This window comes from Hippopotamus amphibius, chromosome 7 (genome assembly GCF_030028045.1).
Source record: "Hippopotamus amphibius kiboko isolate mHipAmp2 chromosome 7, mHipAmp2.hap2, whole genome shotgun sequence".
NCBI classification, from domain to species: domain Eukaryota; kingdom Metazoa; phylum Chordata; class Mammalia; order Artiodactyla; family Hippopotamidae; genus Hippopotamus; species Hippopotamus amphibius.
The window spans coordinates 33,527,771-33,548,933 of record NC_080192.1 but is presented as its reverse complement, the minus strand read 5'-3'; the positions used below and the strand labels follow the sequence as shown (position 1 = coordinate 33,548,933).

General features: G+C 36.0%; 1 protein-coding gene across 1 annotated transcript in view; it reads right to left on the bottom strand.

Annotated features, from left to right (window-relative positions):
• RASSF9 (Ras association domain family member 9) overlaps window positions 1-15,600 on the bottom strand; it is a 31,183-nt gene extending 15,583 nt beyond the window's left edge. The window contains exon 1 of the mRNA XM_057743516.1: window positions 15,271-15,600. Coding sequence (XP_057599499.1) covers window positions 15,271-15,317 — 47 coding nt within the window. The 5' untranslated portion in view covers window positions 15,318-15,600. The remainder of the gene's footprint in view (window positions 1-15,270) is intronic.
• Between the last annotated feature and the right edge of the window lie 5,563 nt (window positions 15,601-21,163).

Here is a 21,163-nt window from a genome sequence, read left to right as displayed (position 1 = left end):
ATCACTTAGTTGAGGCTGGGGGTGGTGCAGGCCTGTAAGATATGCCTAGATAAGTAAGAAACAGCCTTTAAAAATACCTTAGCAATAAAACTACATTGAATGTAACATTTTCTTGCTTTGGTTATTCAGAAGACACTCTGGAATATAATACTGTCTTGAAGTCACCATTATTAAATGAATTGGCATGCAACACTATATTTAAGAAATCTGGTTATTTGTGCTTTCTGATTGCTGAATACAAAACAAGAGTTGCTGTTATTCTATATTTTATCAGACTTTTGGCCAAACTAAGATATTGTCTTAGTATGTTTTTTCCATGCAATTGAAATTAATCTTTTTCAATCTAACTTATTCCACAGGGAAATGAGAATTGTCTCTTTAATATTTTCTTAACACATAATACAATTAACTCCCTTTGACATTTTGATTAAACCTCAAAACATGTTTATATTCCTCAAAAGATAGACATCTATTTTACCCTGATATTACCATGTAATTCAAAGCCATAGCAAGGAGCACAACCAGAATTAATACAACATATGTTATTCATTTATGTATCCTGGCTTCTGATAGATGTAATAAAAAATAACAATACAGATTAAAATACATCCTGCACAGAGATTCTGATCCAGCAAGGAACAGATTTTAATGCCTCATAATAGCCAGATTTTTCATGGAAAACATAGATTTCTGTGAAATATAAAAACGCTTCTTAGGCAGTCTATTCGCAAAACATCTTACCCACTTGGATTTTCCACCCAAGCCTGTCCCCTGAAACAGTTCCTAACACCTTCATGTGAGAGATGCTCTTCATATACCTGAAGGAAAGGAGCATTCTTATCTCTGAAGACATAGGGATGAGAAGAAGACAAAGGGATGAGAAGAATCCAAACAAACAGGCCCTGCTAAATTTCTCCCAGTTTACTATGCTTACTTCGTATTCTTTGACCTGTCTACCATACTTCTCCAGGATTGTCCACTCTTCAGGTTTAACCATTTCTTTAGGTCTTCATTTCCTTAGGAAGGTTCCTGGTCATGTAAAACTTACATTAAATCAATTTGAAAGCTTTTCTCCTGTTAATCTGTTTTGGTCAGTTTAATTTTCAGATCCAGGCAGGGACCTTAAGAGGGGCAAGGAAAACTTTTTATTCTGCTACAGTATATATAAAATTTAAAAAAAAACCCCAATATTAAGTGACAAATTTGATTCTATAAAGTACACACACATAGACACACACAAACTATAGTTTAAACAAAATTAAAATTAATGAAGCAAGGCAATGGTGAGGAAACTCTCTGGCCCACAAGCTAACTCTGGTTATTCTACCCAGAGTATAGCACATACCCTCTGAAGTACCATTTTTCAGATCACAGTACTGCAGTCTCAGGAAGAGATAATCACAGAGCATGTCAGCCACAAATAACACAAGTCTTTCCTCAGGTTGCCATGAAAACTGGATCACTGTTTTGATAGATGAAGCATGAATATAGTGCTATCAAATAGTTTTCACTAAACACAAGCTATTAACATTTGATTAAAATTGTTTTAAAACCACAGTCCTTCATAAAATTAATCATTCTATGAAAAATTGGGGCAGTCAAAAATTAAAACTATCTCGAAAAGTAAAATTGTACACATACATACATGCATAGAAAAAATCACTAGTTTTATTCTCTACTAACTCCAGTTTAATTTTCTAGGGAGTAATAATATAAGTCAGTCATGTAGGATAAGGAAAACCCTAGACTCTCCATAACTGCAGGGTAGCTATACTACTGTACATAATTCCAATAAACAGAGAAAAGGGAAGGGAATGTGTATTGGAGACTATTGGGGGTTAAGTAAACTAAGCTCATAGTTCAGATTCTGGAAATTGATTATACTCAAAATGTAAATATTTGACATGTAGTATTTACCAAATGAAATGCTGAGAAAATATCTAATCTCACTGGAAATTCTCGGGCTTACTTCCAGGTGTTACCTGTGCCTGCCAAATACCTAAAGTTTCCTTACTGATTTGTGCTTTGTAAAGAAATATTTCATAACAAAGCATATTTATCAAAGGAAAGTTACCTAGCCTGAATATTTAGTTTAATAATAGCTGTAGTTATGTCAACTACTAACATTTGTTTTCCCTTTGGCAGCTAAGCCCATAATTGGTTTTGCTTTCTTAGTGGAAGCTATTTCCTAAAGATGGGTGATTTTCAGCTTGTATCTGCCTGCAGCCACCTACTCTTCCCCCTCTAAATGTGTTCTGAGATATGTTGACAGATTTGAATGGCACTAGAAATATGTAAGAATTTGAATTATCCAGTAGAATTGCTGAATACACAAGATGAGCTGCTTTATCCTTGATTTCCACGTTCTGAACATACTCTACAAAACAGTAATAAACTGTGATTTCCAATTGGAAGTTTCATCTAAGATAATCAGCTCTTCACACTAGTCACAAATCAATTACCTAAAGAGCAACAGTAAATTAATAACTTGCAGAAATAACATACGAGGGCCTATTGTGCCATTTTGTTGAGGAAAAGGAGCTACTTGAAAATATCATTGATAAGAGAAAAACACTGGTCATCTATATCAAAAGTATCTTACATCCATTTACCTTCCCAAAGTTTTTAACTCTTTAATATCCTCTGAATTTCACTGCCTCTACCTCCTCTAGGACTTTGCTTCATAATTTATCCCTTCTTAAACTCTTTTTGGCTTCTACCTTTACTTCTGGACCTTCCTACTATCAGGTCACATTATAACAACCATCCTTTGACCACATACACACCTCAACTATCTTTCCTTCCCAAACTCAAATAATAACCCAGTCACTTTCTCTAGTTCACCTCTTTCTAGTAACAACCACCATAAAGTGACTTCTACCCCCACCCACTCACAACAGACACATTTCTTCTTAGGTTTATTAGAGATCTAAGCTCCAAACCCAACTGCCATTTTTGGAACTGCCACTGCTCTGACTTGACCTCTTTGTAACATTAGGCATTGTGACCTTTTCCTCCCATTCTTGCAGAAATCCATTCATTGATTTCTTGATTTCACTCTCCATGGTTCTTACATTCCCTTTCCAGCTTCTTCTCAGTTCCGACATGGGCCTTGCTTCTTTTGCATGTTCAATAAATGTAGGTGTCATGCAGGGGTGGCCACAAGTTTTTTGCAGCTCCTTCCATTGAGAAATGGAGTCTATTTCTTTTTCCTTGAATAGACCTTGGGACTAATTATGGCCAATAAAATGTGGTAAAAACCACATGTGCAAGTTCTAGAGTGTAGGTTTCAAGAAATGTTGCAGCTTCTGCCGTCTTCCTCCTTGAATGCTGTCCTAAGACTGCTGTTTGCTGACAAAGCTTGAGATGAAAGACCATATATAGAGAGACCCAACCATCTCAGTCGTCCCATCGGAATGTAACCCTTGACTAAGCCACTGCACGAGATAGCCCAAGTAAAAACCAGAAGAACCACGTCAGTTTACCCAGAAAATCATAGCAAATAATACATTGTTGTTTTCAGCCACTAATTTTTATGTCTTATTAATCAGTAAGTGATAACTGATACAACAGGCATCCCCCAGGTTTCTATGACTCATTTCTTATCTCATTACATGCATTTTATGGGTGACTGTAATATCAATCACAACTCTATCAACCAATTCTATGATGATAATTCCCAAATTTAATTTTTCCCTTGAGCTATAGACCAATATTCCAAACTTTGTTTTTACATGTTTACTTGATCTTTACATTACTCACAGCTACCTCAGATGTGGCCCATCAAAACTAATTCACGATCCCCTCCTCTCGTATCTCAAGCTATTCCACCTCTTGATTTCCCATCCTACTGAATGTAATCACTATCTCCCCACCCTTTCTTTCAAGCTTGAAAACTGAGAGTCTTCCTAGATTCTTTTCTCTATCTCATTCCCCTTGAACAACCAGTCACCATGTCTGTTTTACTCTTTTCCTCACCTGTCTCAAATATGCACCCTCATATCTGTCACCACACTACAATTTGGACTACTTCCAGTTTTACAATAAATTACTATAGTAAGTTAGGACATATTATATTGTTATAAACTCCTGCCCATTTCACATTTGTGCTCCATAATATTGTCAGGCTTCCGTTCTTAAACTGCAGATCTAGTTGTGTACCTTCCTTGATTAAAATCTTTAAATGGTTTCCAAGTCCTGCATTTTCAATTTGTTTACCTTTCTTCCTCTCCCTTGTTACCCCCTCCCCTCTCTTTCTGTCTCTGTCTCTCTCTTACTCTCTCTTCTGTTCTCTGTTTCTCTCCTGCCTGTCCTAGAATTCCTTCCATGATCTGATTCCTCCAACTCGTAGTCAAGCACTCTGTAATAGGCACCTTGAACTAGCTATTCCTAATATCTTGCTCATCTCTGACAGATCTAATGTGAGGGCAACTGGCTGTCGCTGTCATGTCTATCACCTTGTGAATTCCTAGACTGGATTGAACTGTATCTGCCATGCTTTAATTTTTCACTCTGAGCTCTTCCATAACCTGTTTCCTTGGCTTGAAACACTTTCTCCCTTCTCTTCATCTGACTAATTCTTACTCTGTTTCAAATGTTGCTTCCTCTAGGAAAATCCCTGTATCGTCTCTGAATAATGCCATCCCACCACTGCAGATGGAAATACATGCCCATTCTTGATACTTTTACAGAGTCCATTGTACGCAAGTGATAGCATTTTCCACCTTTCTTTTTTGCTAGTTTGCCAGTGAGGTCCTAGACGGACTCTTTCATCTTTGAAACCTAAGAGCCTAAGATAGTAGATGTTAAATATTCTTTTATTTTTTGGAGCGTGAGAGGTGGAAGCGGGTTAGAGGGGAGAGCGAAACAAAGGGAATTTTTCAGTCAACTAGGGCCTGGTGGTTACAACTATCCCACCAGATATTTTTGTAAATAAAATTTTGTTTAGCTACATGTCATGCTCATTTAATTATGTATTGTCTATGTCTGTTTTCATGCCCCATTGACAGAGTTGAGTGGTTGAGACAATGACTTTATGGCTGGAATAACCTAAATATCTATTATGAGGCCTTTTACACAAAAAGTTTGCCAACTCCTGACCCAGATGATTTACCTGCGCCAAAAATCTGCATTTTGTTTATTTAAATGCTAAAATATTATTTGAACTCCAATATCTATACAATGGTTCTGTGTATTATTCTTTAAGAGGTAAGAATGTAAAAATAATGTGTTCTTTAAGCAGAAGAATGTATAATCTCATGGGAGTCATGGCCACGTTTGGAAGTAATTTCAACCAAAGGCAATGACTGAAGGCTCACTAAGAGGATGGCTGTGAAATGCCTCATGGAGAATGAGTGGGTTTAACATAGGATTAGTCAGCGTGAGGGCCTTGGCTGGGAAACCAGTGTGTTTTGCCTTTAAAGTCCCATTCCAGGTGCAGTATGCTCCATATTAATCAGTCCCATATGGATGTCAGGAGGAATGGGAGTAGGCTGGATGAAAGGCTGCTTTCACAGCGCAGTGTGTCCAAACACCAGGTGTTTGGAGGTGGAATATTTGGAAACATTCAAATGACACCTTGAATTTTTTACTCTTCACCCTGATGTTCTTCCCTCCCCCAGATTACCCTTGCCATTTTTTTCTGTTCTTTATGATGATGCAATCATATTCCTGTTTACTCAGACCCCAAATTGTAGTTACCACTGAATCTTTTTTTCCATCCAATACTTTCTATTGCCCCCATCCACTCAATTTTGAATTCCTATACATTCTGCCTCTATAGTGACTCTTATAAACGTAACCTCTATCTGAAATTTCTTGTTCATTTATTGTTTGCTTACTGTCTGCCTGTCCAGCACTGTACTCTAAGTTCAATGAGAATAGAGACCTTGACTGTCTTTCTCATTGTTTTATCCCCAGCACCTAGAATAACATGTGGCACACATTATAAGGTAAATAAATATTTTTTGTTGAATACATGGACTTTATGATGATACTTTTAAATGCCTGCCTTGTATTCTGATTATTTGTATATGTCTGTGTCTGCTAATCAACAAGTTCCTTAAAGTATGGTCCATACCTGATTCACATTTAATCTTAACAATACTCCTGAGGTTCATTTGATATTTCGGAATTTTTAAAAATCATCAAATAACCATTACCTTGAGTTCCAACAAGGGAAATATATACAAGTAGGTGCCAAATCTGATAGAGTGGGATAGTTTAGAATGTTTTATTTTTAGATGCTAAGGTAGATAAGAAAGCAATACTATAATATGCTCAGACTATGTAAAGAATTATATAGCACAAGCTGCCATTTTGCTTAATGCTCTAAACTGAGATTACAGCAAGTTCTCCTCACTAAAAGCAGAACCACTAAAAATGACCATCCAAAAAAATATACTTTAATCTAAGTTTCATGTCAATTATTAGTAATTCCATGAAAAAGTTCTTTGACTTTCACTACTAAAGTAAAAGAACAAGCAGTCAAGAAATTAATGCTAATACTTGGTGGTTCACTGCTGTAAAGTGCCTAACTTCCTGTGTGTTAAAAAGATGGAATCTCAAAGGTCCACTATAGCTTCGTAAGTGCTTTTTCTAATTGTGTATAACTCTTTTCTTCATATGAGATTGTAGTTATTATATGTCTACTCTGTGGAGACAGCCATGGTTTTCCAATAGCATCTCTCACAGGTTCCAGACAAATGTAATTATGTGCAGAGCTAAAAATAGGTATCTTCAGGTTCTACTATTGAGGACTGTGGTCTCCCCCAAACTGATGCACTGCTGCTAGATCTTAAGTACCCAGTTAACCATAACTGCAGGGAATTCCAGAAGGATTGAAAAATGTCAGAGTAAATGAGGAGCATGAGAGTAACCAAAGATATTTGAGATGGCTCTAAAATGTCTTAGTCATTAGTTGAGAACAACAAGCATACACTGTACAGTACATCAATAAACCCAGACACAAAATTCCTACCAATTATACATCATAATTAGTGAGAATAAAAATTTGTTGAAATTGCAGCACTATCTGCATTAGTGGAATTAAAATTTAAAAGATCCACAAAATAGTAGAATAACAATTCTATAAGCTGATACACTGACTAGTTTAATATGATTATTAGAACAAATAGCAGTCAATTATAGTTGACTATAAGTCTATTATTGTTGTATAAACACATCCTTAACATTTGTCTCAATTGTAAAATACTGTTTTCGCCAACCCAAACAAGATTCTGGATTCTCACCAAACTGACCATATTTCTGCCTGCTTCCTGATTTTTTTCTCTCTTGATTATCCTGAGTCATTCTTAGCTTTGTGGATTCAGCCACTCCTACATCTTTTCGTACACCGTGTTGTGTTCCATTCTCTTGTCCAAGCCTGTCACCTAACTGTGGGAATGTAATAAACACTATCTGATACGATGATGCTCCTTTTATTTTTCTTTATCTCCATTTACTCCTCTCTTATATACTTCTACTTAGAGTCAATCAAAAACATTTAGTGAGCACCTGCTCTATAGAGGGAACAGCCTTCTTCAACTCTGATTATTCTTTCATTTTCTTAATTGTATTATAAAGATTATGACTTTATTTACCCTGTCAATGATAGTTTGCCACGGAAGAGTGATTTTTTTTTTTAAAGTTCATGCATGAGATGCTAAACTATAGTGCTGTTTTCTCAATTAGGGGTTTAATCCCTTAGGAATGAGGTTGTGTCTTTGCATGTTTGGTACAATACAAAACACAGAGTTTACTAGTCGTAAAGAAATAAAATAAAAAGAGAGCTACTCCTAACATTCTTATATTGCATTATTAAACTTAAAATTGTGCTTAGCAAACACTCAATAATTTTTAGATATTATAATTTATAAACTAATCATATGTCTTTATAATTGGAAATAAATGCATTTGACTTTGACCGTAGTGCTGCCTTTCATGGTGGAAGTTATGTGGCAATGCATCATGTTTAAGTAAAATAAAATTACAAAAAAAAAAAATCCTTCTTTCAATTCTGTTTTTAAAAGTTTTCTTGAGAAGGCATAAAAAGCAGGTCAAGAGAATTAAATTCTACTCCGCAGAGGGAATTTTAAAATCACAGAAGCTTAGACATGAGAAGGACCTTAAGTATCCAATTTCATCTCTCATATTATTAGATAAAGATAACACTAAAATATTCAAATTATGTATCCTTTGTTTTTATCAAAAGTCCACAAAGCACATAAGGAATGTCTCAAACTATGCTGTGCACTGCAAAATCATTAATAGTCTCATAATTTTGCTTAGATGAGGTGTGAGGATTAAACATAAAAGCTGTCAGAACTGAAATATTTCAAGATCCAAAGATAGTACTGCACAACATTTATAAACTCATTTCTATTTATATTCAGTAATTTATGACGTATCTCTTTGTATCGAGGGAGGAAAAGAGGTCAGTGATGATTAGGAAAAGAGAACAGAAGTTCCCGTGAGTCAAGGTTGAGATTTTGAAACCCCAAATATCATGTTTAGGTATTAAAAACTTAGATATACTTCATAACATATTTAATCCTAGAGGCCTGAACAAGGAGTGAATATTTACTGAGCTTTTATTATGTCTTAGCACTGTGCAAAATTTTTATATACAATCAGATTTAATCCAAATTCTTTATGGTTTAGGATTAACTCTAGTTTAGGGATGAGAAAACTAAATACTAAATAGGCAATAGAGAGCAATGGTTAAGAACATGGATCCAGCGATTTCCTACATGGCCCAGTGGTTAAGAATCCACCTGCCAATGCAGGGGACACGAGTTTGATCCCTGCTCCCGGAAGATCCCACATGCTGCAGAGCAACTAAGCCTGTGTGCCACAACTACTGAAGCCCACACACCCTAAAGCCTGCACACCGCAACTACTGAGCCCAGGCACCACAACTATTGGAGCCCTATGTTCTTTAGGTGACTAAAGAACTAGAGTTCTTAACTAAGATAACTTTCTACCTGTTTCTAGCATTTTTCTTTGTCTCATAACTGTAATTATCTTATGCAAAGAGCATAAATCCTCTCTTCATGTGAGGAAATAAATATTTCCCCAATTGTATTTCGCTTTTATCTCCAAAGAAGGAAGAAATGTTCTACATTCAACAGTGGGGTCTATAGTAACCAGCTACCATCATCCACCAAACCTCACTCACATACATACATGGTTGCATTCAAGGAGCATGAAAAGAAGTGAGAACATCCCTGGAGAAGAATGAGTCACCTTGCTTCTTGGTTTGTTTTCTACCAGAAATCCACTTGTCTCTTACAGCATCTATTTCTCAAATACGGCCCTTAACCATTGGGAAGCAAGGAGTTGAGCCTAGAAGCAGGGATGATGAGAGGTCAACCTTGAATTTATGGATTCGTTCTTTAACTCACCCATGAATCCATTCACCGCAAATGTACTGATTTACTACTCTGATGCAAGTGCTTTATGGGGACCAGCTGTATTTGGAGAGTATATGTTGAACTCATTTATTCAATCAACAAATATTTACTGAGCACCTACTCATTGTTTATCTAGAAAGAAACAAGATAGATGAGGTCTCTGATCTCACTGAGTATATACCCAATGAGAATTTTTTATAGATATCTTGTCACTTTATTTATAAAAACAGAGGGCATTCTAGCCTGCAGATATAAACCTTTGAGAATAATTTGCCTTGTTTGTCAGCATACTTAATACCCATTGTTCATTTTTATTCTTGAAATATTTTATTTAGCACTGCCAATGCTAAACATCTCCCCAAGACTCTATTCCGTTCATATAAGTAATTACTTTGCCATTGGGTGACCATTTGCATTAGTAATTGCTTTAAGTTACATTCAACAGATATGCAAACTTTCTCTAGAAGGTGCAGCTTTACAACACTCTCCACGATAATTGAATCACAATCTATTTTACAAAACCAAACAATTGATTCTTAAGAAATCAATGTATGTGTTATGTGTGTCTTGCCAAAGAGATGTCTTTTATTTTTATTTATTTTTTTATGTGGCCAGATTCACTATGTCTTTTTTTTTTTTTAGCTCTTTATTGGAATATAATTGCTTTACACTCTTGTACCAGTTTTTGAGGTACACCAAAGTCAATCAGCTGTGTTTATACACATATCCCCATATTCTCTCCCTCCTGCGACCCCCCCACCCTCCCCATCTTTTAAAACTCCTAAGCAAGTATACACTAAAGAACATTAGCACACAGAAATATGCTGAACGTCTTCCTTTTACATATACATGGTGTAGATGGCATGTTGCCTTATTTTAGAAAGCCAGTGTGCTAGGGACAAAGAAATTTCTTGTCAAGAACTGGAATACACATTCACTTGGAAGAGGTAAGCAAACTCATACTCCTACTTCAACTCTTCCATTTTTACAACTAAAATCAAAAGAAGAGAGCCATACTTTTGGGAATTACTTAGAGCCATTATCAGATCTCTCGAACTACATACCAATTAAATAACACCGAAACTTTCTGAGTTACACAGTCCAGCTAATAAAGAGGCTATGCAGATAAAATTGTTAGCCAGCTACAAACTTTTAAAAACTTTACAAAAATCCTTAAGATTTTCACCTTGACTTGCTTCACGAATTGATATGTTATATAATAAAAGATCTTATGTAGTGGATTTTAAATTGGCTTATAGTTTTTTAAGTAACAATTCAAGATTTAGCCTAGAGCTCGATTTCACTGCTGCCACTGCTCTCAGGATATTTTTACCAGGGATAGAGCATACCAATCATTGTTCCTAATGTGCTGTCTGCTGCCAAGTAATAACTACTTAAGTTACCAGGTATCATTAGGGGAAATCTCTTTCAGCAACACCTGGGAACTAACAAGATGTACATAGTAAAATATCTGGCATTTCTAAAGCCAATTTCAGGGACATTTCAAATATTTATTAGAGGTTAGACAAAATTGTACACGATAATTTCCTGTTCTGCAGAATTCATAAATTACCATGCTTCTAATTACAAAGAGAAAACATCTGGCTTGCCAGCAACTTCTACCATGACCGCAAAACTCACTTCTTCCTTCTGATGAAGTATCTGTGGCTCTTAAGAGAGCCACCTGGTTTGAAAAACCTTTGTTAGATATGTTCTAATTCATTCAAAAGCAAATTTTAATGCAAATTTATGTGTCAGTTATAAAACAATAGAGCTGTGTTATTTACTTCTAATAATTTTATTACTAATATATTTTTTGGAGACTTGATTTCAAGTTGATATTAGGACAATGTTTGTTATCACCTGTGATATAAGAAAAGCCAAAAGAAAGCCAAGAACTGACTGAATAGTACCTAACAATAATTATAAGGCCTCATTCGCTAAATTAGATCCTTTCATATTCGTTTTTAATTTTCAATGAATCACCTTAAAGAATTATTCTAATTTTATATTTCCAACAAACATATGAAATATTGCTTTACTATAGCAATTTTTTGGTTCTAGCAAGGTTTGGCAGAAAGTCCAGCCAACCCTCTGCCCCCAAATTTTATTAATTAAAACACCAAGGAATCATAACTCACAACCAAATATCCCCAAAAGCTTTATAGTGACATTCTACTTTTCTGAACTTACAAAAAAAAGCTGCTGATTGCTATTTAGAAGCATTAGCTTTTAAAATAATCGTCTTGAAAACAGAACCTAATATGAAGATAAGCACATTCACAGATGGAACTTAGGTGAATAGCTGAATGTGTTATTAAATGCAATTATTGAATGTTCATATGAGTATCAAATGAATTCACGCTTCATTATTTGCTTCCTTAGATTTTCCGTGAGAAACAGAAGCCACCTAGTGACTTTTAGAAAACATTTTCAGAAACTTGAATAGTTTATTGAAAAGAAAATATCTAGACTCTCCAACATTTTTATTCTTCATGTAAACAAAAAGTTAAATACAAAGGTAGTTATCAATCTTTGGGATTCAGTCACAAACCATTCTGTCATTATGGAACCAACATAAACAATCCATCTCCTGAGACCAAAAGGTCTTCGGAAAATTGTATTCTTCCTATTAAATGTTATGACAATGAGAAAACTTTAAAAAAATTATTCTGATTGTAAGCATAAAGATTTTAGATTGGCTCCCTTTCTTTTATTTACATGAAAGTTAGAAATGAAAAGCATAAAAGAATCATTTTGTCACCAAGTACTATTCTCAGATTTCCTGAAGACTGTTTTCCAGATTTTTGAACTGAATAATTCTTAACATTTAGAAAATATTTTCTGGTAGGGTAGGATTAGCTTGGTGTCCAAATCCATATAATTATTTGTCCATCTCCCTGGTTTTCTGGATTATATCAAATGTCAACCAATCCTTTATAAAGTATTCACTTTTCTATAACACCAGCTGATATCAGATGATGACTACAGAATAAAATGATTACTGTGTTTTTTGTTTGAGAACAAATTATACTTTTAGTTTATAAAACTATATAAACAACTGCATTATATGGGTCCATCACATGCCAGGCACTGTCCTGGGAATTAGAACACAGTGGGGACTAGGCAGATATGACCCTGCTGTCTTCAACCTTTACAGTGTATGTTTTCTAAAAGTGTTTTATACCTCATACTTTGAAGTTTCATTTCTTTACCATCTGTCTTTAAAACTCTCCAATATCCATGTATTATGAGACTATTTATAGAACTGCCTTCGTAGGTTCAATCGTGGGTCATTAAATATCATGCTAAGAGTGAACAAAACTGATAAGACAGAGAACAGGATGTAGAAAAGTTCAATAAACAAACTTTCGCAAAATGTTATGATCTCAAAATCCTAATACTCCCTCCAGAATTACTATTTTTTTCCTGCTGACAAAAACACAATTATGTTCAAGTTGTTCTTTTAACTGTATACATTTTATATCACAATGTATACAAATATAATGCTCAAATTCTTCCTTTACATTCTACAAGGAATTTTAACTATATATTTGAAGAATGCTTTGGCTGTTACCAGATAACTGTTTTATCATCAATCAAAGAATGAATCCATCAAAGGATGAATCACTTGTCACTTAGGGAAAGTTATTTGGTTTCTATATTTTGGAGTAGAATTATTTAAATCATTATAGAGCCCAGGAAATGAAACTGATAAACTTAATCCTATAACTAAATTTCATCTGTAGTTTCACCTTTGAGAAGGTGGAAAAACAAAACAAACAAAACAAAAATATCTAGAGCAAAACTAAACCTTGAAAAAAACAAATATACGAGTATATTAACTCTATTTCAACACACCATGTGGCTTATTTACTACTCAGTTTGAAATACCCATAGTTTTATGTCCCTAGCCACCTCTGTGGTTTAAGTGTTTCTTAAGGACTGGAAAAATACAGATCTTTAAAGGGAAGCACTCAGTTATTACAGCACCTTATGCACAGCCTCACTATTACCACTTTCACCAAAACACACGTTCATAATAAAGTATCACCTTCAGGGAGCACCGTTCCATTTTCTCAGAGCAACTTAAAATACTATTAAGCTCCCCATCTTTTATTGTTTCCTTCCACTTTTTCAAAATTTTGCATAGAAAATGTCATATTAAAAAATGTTTGTATACTCACCTCCCTGAATGAAAGCTAGTTTTATGGGTAGGGTAGATGTTGCAGTGGCAAATTGAGGCAACAAAAGTGGACATGTGAGGGCAACTCACAAGGGATGCATGCAGTTTCATTGCACTGTTATTTGGTATACCAATGACAGAATTCCTGAATTAGTTAAAACACACACACACACAACTACACAGCAACTCTGAACTACAGGGATAGTATTCAGAAAGATCACTATGCCAAAAACATGACTGGTTTTATAATACCATGAACTTTCCTCCGTAATGTTTTATATATTTTTACAGCATTGAAACAAACACACTTCCCAAATAATGCTACTGAAAAATCCTTTAAAAAGTGGTAAGCGTTTTCTTTTGGCATGGGGGGTTGTCCGAAATATTTTTTAATGCATTGACACTACTAAAATACAAACCCATTTTTGCTAACTATCACTACCATATTTTTTAAGACTGCCAAGACATATTTCTTTATTTTAACATACACATAGTTTCCTTAATTACCAGAAATACCATATTTGTGACATATTATCAAATTATTAGGTAATAAAACAGATTTCGAAAGTTTGATAGCATTGATAATTGCTGCTTTCCTTTTTTAAGCTAATTTAGCCAACTAAATCATAAGGACATTTGGAATGAAGTAATAACAGAACTTTTCAAGTAGACATTCATGCCCAAAATAAAGTCTGGAGAGTTACTTCAAAGTTGTACCACCATATTGTCATTCAGACATTCTAAAATAATTGTATCACGTCCTACCAGGTAATTGTATGCTTTTAAGTTTACACTAAATAAATGATGACAAGTACAAACAAGCGTGATTGAGAGAAGGGTTGTGGAAACGCTCTTATGCCAAAATAAATATATTTAAAAAGTAAAGCCCATGTCTACAATTATCCTCACATTTTTTAGGCATAAAAATGTAGCATTGAAGTTAATAAAATAGTTAATGGGACTGAAACGCACTTACTCACTCTGCGTGTGTGTGAAATACATTTATTTACACTATGGGCATTGCCAGCTTGAAACAGCAAATCAAATCAAATCAAATAGTAATAATAAGGATTAAGGAGGACAGCTGTTTGAATCCTTTTTTCAGGGCCTAAAATCACCGAAAGTTCTCAAAGAGTTTGGAAAGAATGAATTCACAGAAAGCTTCTCTACAGAGCATTTTCACTTTAGGAACTTTCCAGATTTCAGGAATGCCCCACTCAAAGGGGAGCCAAAGCATTGTTTCCGGATTGTATCAGCGGCTCTGTTTTTCCCTTCTAATTAGTGGCTAATAAATTCTAGTTAAATCTTCATCAAAACTTGAACTCTTCCTATAGTATATTAAAATTCTGTCTGAAGCAAAATAAAACTTGCCATCCCCCTACTCTCAATAGGCAGGGCAACAAACACAAAGAAGGTGATGCTGGTGGTGGAAGGAGAACTGGCCAAAGGGAGAAAAAAGGAGTCAGAGTAATCATCCTTTATTTTCAGAGATCCTTGAACTGGTCACTGCAATCATTGTCACTGGAACAATACCCTCACCAGAGGGGTATAAATATAAGACCCAACTCCCTAGGGCTTTGTTCTCCGGGAGTAATTTTCATCGGAATCCAACTGCAGCAAAACACATACTTTCACACAGAAGCTCCCGAATACACACACGCTGGACATTACCTGTTTTTATGCCGAGTCTTTAGCAAGTTTCTTCCAAAGGGAGCCATGGTCCACCAGGACAGAGAACAGCAAGGACCTTATCTCAAAGTTCTCTGGGGGAGGGGAGGGGGGAATATCTGGATTTCTAGGGTGAAGGGTGGAGAACTGGAAGCTTCCTCTTCACCTCCTCAGATGCTCCTGGCTTTCAGCTCATTAGTAGCTGCCTAAAGAGAGTTGCTGGAAGTTGTGAAACTGCTGCTTAACTTTGAACTGCGGGATTGTTGTGGCTGCTGCACCTTTGGAGACCTGCCCAGCTTCAGCCTCCAAGAAGGCATTTGGAGGCAGGAAAAGGAAAAAAAAAAAAAAAAGAGAGAGAGAGAGAGAGCGCGAGCAAGAGAGGAAGGGAGGGGGACTCTATTGTGTTCTATAGTTATTTGCAGACTTTCTAAACTTTAAGAACTGCCAACCCCACAGGCATGGTAATACCCACGAAACGGGAATGTCACTCGATTTGGAAATTCCCCCTCCCGCGCTTTCCACACCCAACCCCATAGGGTGAAGTGAACACACATAAAAGATTTAAAAGTAAATACCCCCACCTCCCATCCAGCAAGGTCTGTGAAAAGTAATCTGACCGAGGCGAGCAGGAGTGAGGGCCAAGAATTCTTTGCCTACCGATTTGACACACAAATCCCCTGCCCGGGATGTCAATGCTGTAACATACGTCGAGGAGTGAACCTGGAGGCCGGATCAAGGTGGACTCACAGACTACTTCGGAATCTGAGCCCCTGAGTTCATGATACTAAGAAGTTTTCCCCAATTCCATTCCTCCACTGTTCAAGGTCATCTTCCAAAAGTTGGAGGACCTGAAGGACCAAAGGGCTCCAGGGCTGAATGATCACAGCACTGGCACAGGAACCAGCCAGGGTTTGGGGTCCCGCCCCCGCCCCAACTTTGGCACTTACTGGCCCTTTTGGACCACGGGAGTTTGAACGAAGAGCCCACTGTGTGCTCTAGCCCCTCGACTGCTAAATCGAGAGAGGACCCACCAGGAGGACATCAGGGAACTGAAGTGTGCAGTGCAGGTCGAGGGACGGGCTGACATCACCTAGTCCCACGAGAGCTCGAACCCTGGACCAGGGCAGCCCGGGCAGAGCTGGGCGAGAGGACGCGGGTGCGGGTGGCCAGGAGCAGGGCGGGCGGGGCTCCCCTGCGCCGCAACGCCGTGGGAAAGTGCTGTCCAGGGGCGAGACCCTGCAGAATTTTCCCAAGACGTTTTTTTCTAGGATCTCGTTTCCACACCCCTCCTCCCGACTCCCCTCTCCTCTGCCGCCCGCTCTCCTGCCCGCCCCCAGCCCCGCCGCGCTTCTAATCTTTGGCTTCCGTGGCAGAGGGAGGGAGTGAAAAGAAATCAAAGGACTGTGGCTTCACTCTGAATAACACTTCAGGCTAGTGGATCTCTGAACCTCAGCAAAGAACATGAAAGTCTCAGACTTTGGGAGCACAACCCCCGCCCGCAACAAAAGCAAGCAAAAAAAAAAGTGATCTCAAAGGTTTCTATGATTTTTATGTGTACTTATTTATGCAGAATTCTGTAGAGCTCAAAAAAATCATTTTTCAAAAATTTACTTTCAAAACTCTGCTCCAGTCCTCTATACTGTATACATATATATGTATTTTATATAACATTATTATTTAAAAATTGTTTATGTTTATAACTGTACATAAATATTATATGTCATATATATAACCCTAATTTATTACAATAGCCAATGCTTTAATTCAGTTACCTTTTTTCTACTCCTGGAAGATAGGATAATTTTTTTAAAATACAGTCATCTTTTAAATGCATCTATGGTAATGATACCAGAGAAAACCTTTAAAATACTGAGAGTAGTAAGTAGTAATGACATATTTTGTTTTATATGTTTATCACATACACATATATACACACTTTACATGCAATATAAATAAAACAGTCTTGGGTATATTTCAGTTTCAGTTCTGGACTTTATTTTACAAGCACATCACAAAAAATGATTAAACTATCATGGAAACTTGCCCAGTTATTCTAAGTTGTTCAAAATAGAATCCCCTAAAGCTATACTGCTCACTTATTAATATAATGGCTGCAGCTAATTTGCAAAGAATGTTGCATTTACGAATATCTCTTCCTGTCCTTTCGGTTCTCCATCCCTATTAACAATATTTGTATATATAGTTTTCATATAAAGCAATTTTTAATAGATACAATAAAAAGAGAAAGCAAAAAAGAGAAAATTTTTTTCTTGTGATGAGAACTCAGGATTTACTCTCTTAATGTTAATATACATTATATACCAGTGTTAACTATAGTTAGCATGCTGTTCATTACATCCCTAGTACTTATTTTTATTGTAACTAGAAGTTTGTACGCCTACCTCCAATTTCTCCTTCCCCCAAGCCCATCCCCACTTCTGGTGACCATACTCAAGGCTTTTTATTATATGAACTTTTCTGCCTTTTAGCTTTAGCATATATGACTTCACTAAAAGGGTAGCAGGTATAAGTATAGGGGTTAAGAGCATGAGTTTTATAACCACAGAGATCTACATCATAGTTAAGATCCTAGCCACTTTATAGCAAAGATCTTGGATAAATTACTTAACGTGTCTGAGCCTCAGATTTCTGCTAAATGATAATGCATTCTCATTTTTCATTAAATGTAAATTTAGGAGGATTTTAACTTTAAAAAAAATACTGTCTTGTACAGATGTGTTGTATTCTTATTACTAGAAATATACTCTTCATATTTTAATGATTAAATTGGCTTACTGGTGTAATTACCATACATATCTGTGCTGGTAAGAGCCAGTTTTCCCCACGGCCTGCATGAAAAAAATAGCAGAGCTGAGGTTCTAGATTTTAAATGACACACAGATACTTGACTCTGAGCCAGTTTGTCACCACTTATAGGTGATCTATGAGGAAATAACATACTACACAGCTTGTCATAATCAATCAGTTTATCTGATTTACTGAAAACCCCATTTTAAATTAAGAGGAAAATAGTAAGATAGAGAACATGTTTCCTTTGGACAACAAAGAACTCAAAATTAATTAAAACTGTCCAGAAGAGTGGAATCCAAATTTGAATGAGAATCTTTGGACAATCAAGATGTGGCAAAAGGGCACCATGTAAAACAGAGCTGTTTATAGCAAAAGGTAGAAAATCTCAAAAAAGTTAAAGGAGGATATGGCTAAACTGAATTCCAGAGCTATTAGTGTTACTACTATTATAATACCAATGAGTGTCTATCTTCTAATGTTCTTTCCTATTTTAAGGTTGCTCATGGAAACAGAAAACATGTCTAAAAAGCAGAACAAATGTATTTTTTCTCACAGAATCTTTTAAATGATGAATGTAGGTGTCATGGGTTATGAAATAACCTCTCTAAAATTTCTGACCAAGTGAGAAATAACAATCATGAATGGTTTAGGAAAAGCCGAGAAGCAGAGATTCCATTTCAGTTCTAGGATGCTACTAGTGTCAATGTTCTTTTGATTCTGCAAAAAAATAGTTTAGAATGGCACTCTAAGCTTTTGTAGGATTTATATTATCACGTCTAATTAGTCATCCAGCTTCAATAGGTAGCTCCAAGCTTTTAATTAACTAAACAGTATTATAGACGACTGGTTGGGTGCTGGCCAGATAACTGTGTCCTAAATAAAAGGCCAAATTTCTTCACTTAGTAGCCATGGCTGTTATTAATTCTAAATGAGATAAAGTGATAAACCCATATAAAGAAAGCTGCTATTAGAAATTGCTCAACTTCAAAGAAAGTGTTGTGAAACACAGATACTTTAATAAAATAAAATGTGTGCATATGAATATATAAATATCCTCAGATATACATTCACCTACTATATGAAATAATAGAATCATAATATGTTTAGTGCTTTACTCAAAGCATTTTTATGTCTGATATCTCATTTGATCCCAGTGTGGTCAGCAGAAGAGAAAATATTATTTTAGTTTTAAGAATAAGAAAACTGAGGTGTAGAGCTATGCGATGATTTAACTGTTACTCAAAACAAAGAACAAACTGGAATCAAAGATGACTTTAGATAAGAAGCATAGATACCTTCTATTTCAAATCTCTCATTGTGTAAATGAGGAAGATGAGACTCAGATACAAATGCACTTGCTCAAAAACATGTGTTTAGCATAAAGTAGAACCAAGAACAGACCTTGTTGACTATGTTAATAACTCATACACCTTTTCTAGTAACGTTGAAATAGAACAAAATAAAAAATAGAGAGCCTAACAGGGACCATGCAAGGACTCATTTTACTCCGAAGGACTCTTAAGTGCAGAAGAGGATAAATTAATTTCCAAACTTAATGCAGTAGTAGGCTTGAAACACAGTTCTCCCAATTCGATATTCTTTTAAAATTATATAACTGTATGTGCTTAACCTATTTGCAAGCATTTAAATGACTTCAAATCTCACAGGCCTAGATGACCTCTATTTCAGAGTTTATAAAGAAATAAAATAGTTTAAATCCTGTGACAAGAATTTTCATGAACTCATGAAGCACTAGCAGAGTTTTTCTTGAAAAAATGTCTTATAAAGATATGGGATGTGTTTATTACTAGAAATTTACTCTTCAAGTTTTAATGTGTCTAAGACACCAATTTTGAAATTGGGAACTCTCTTTTAGTAAATATGAAATGGAATGGATAAGAAAAGGTGATACCTTTAGCACTTGTTGTAAGGCTGGTTTGGTGGTGCTGAATTCTCTTAACTTTTGCTTGTCTGGAAAGCTTTTGATTTCTCCCTCAAATCTGAATGAGATTCTTGCTGGGTAGAGTATTCTTGGCTGTAGGTGTCTCTCTTTCAGGACTTTCAGTATATCCTGCCATTCCCTTCTGGCCTGCAGAGTTTCTGTAGAAAGGTCAGCTGTTATCCTGATGGGTTTTCCCTTATATGTTGTTTGTTGCTTTTCTCTTGCTGCTTTTAATAGTTTTTCTTTGTGTTTAATTGTCATTAGTTTGATTAATATGTGTCTTGGTGTATTTCTCCTTGGGTTTATTCTGTATGGGACTCTCTGTGCTTCTTGGACTTGGTGAATTATTTCCTTTCCCATGTTGGGGAAGTTTTCCACTAGAGCCTCTTCAAATATTTTCTCAGACCCTTTCTTGTTTTCTTCTTCTTCTGGGATGCCTATAATTCGAATGTTGGTACGTTTAAGGTTATCACTGAGGTCTCTGAGGCTGTCTTCTAGTCTTTTTATTTTTTTTTCTTTTTCCTGCTCTGTGGCGTTTATTTCTCCCATTCTATCTTCCAACTCACTTATTCGTTCTTCTGCCTCAGTCATTCTGCTGGTTATAGCATCTAGAGTATTTTTAATTTCAGTTATTTTGTTATCCATTGCTGTTTGTTTTTCTGAGTTCTTGTGAACTGTTTCTTGTACTTTCTCTATTTTGTTATCGAGATTTTGTATCATTTTTACTATCATTACTCTAAATTCTTTTTCAGGCATTTTTCCTATTTCCTCCTCATTTATTTGGTCTTGTGGGTTTTTTTCCTGCTCCTTTGCCTGCATGGTGTTTCTTTGTTTCCTCATGGTTGTCCAAGCTTTTGGGGTTGCTTGTCCTGGCGATAGAGGTGTTTATAGAAGACTGTCCAAGCCTCAGACTAACGTCCAAGTATTGGATTAAACGAATATTCAGTCTTTTTTGAACAACTCGATACAGCAGGCTTGGTGTCTTACACAAATTATTTTACTTAGCCTCCAGGAAATCCCTGAAAAAGCAGAATTGTGACGGTCCTCCTCACTCCTCGCCTTAAAACCAAAAAAATCATACACCACGATCAAGTGGGGTTTATCCCTGGGATGCAAGGATTCTTCAATATACGCAAATCAATC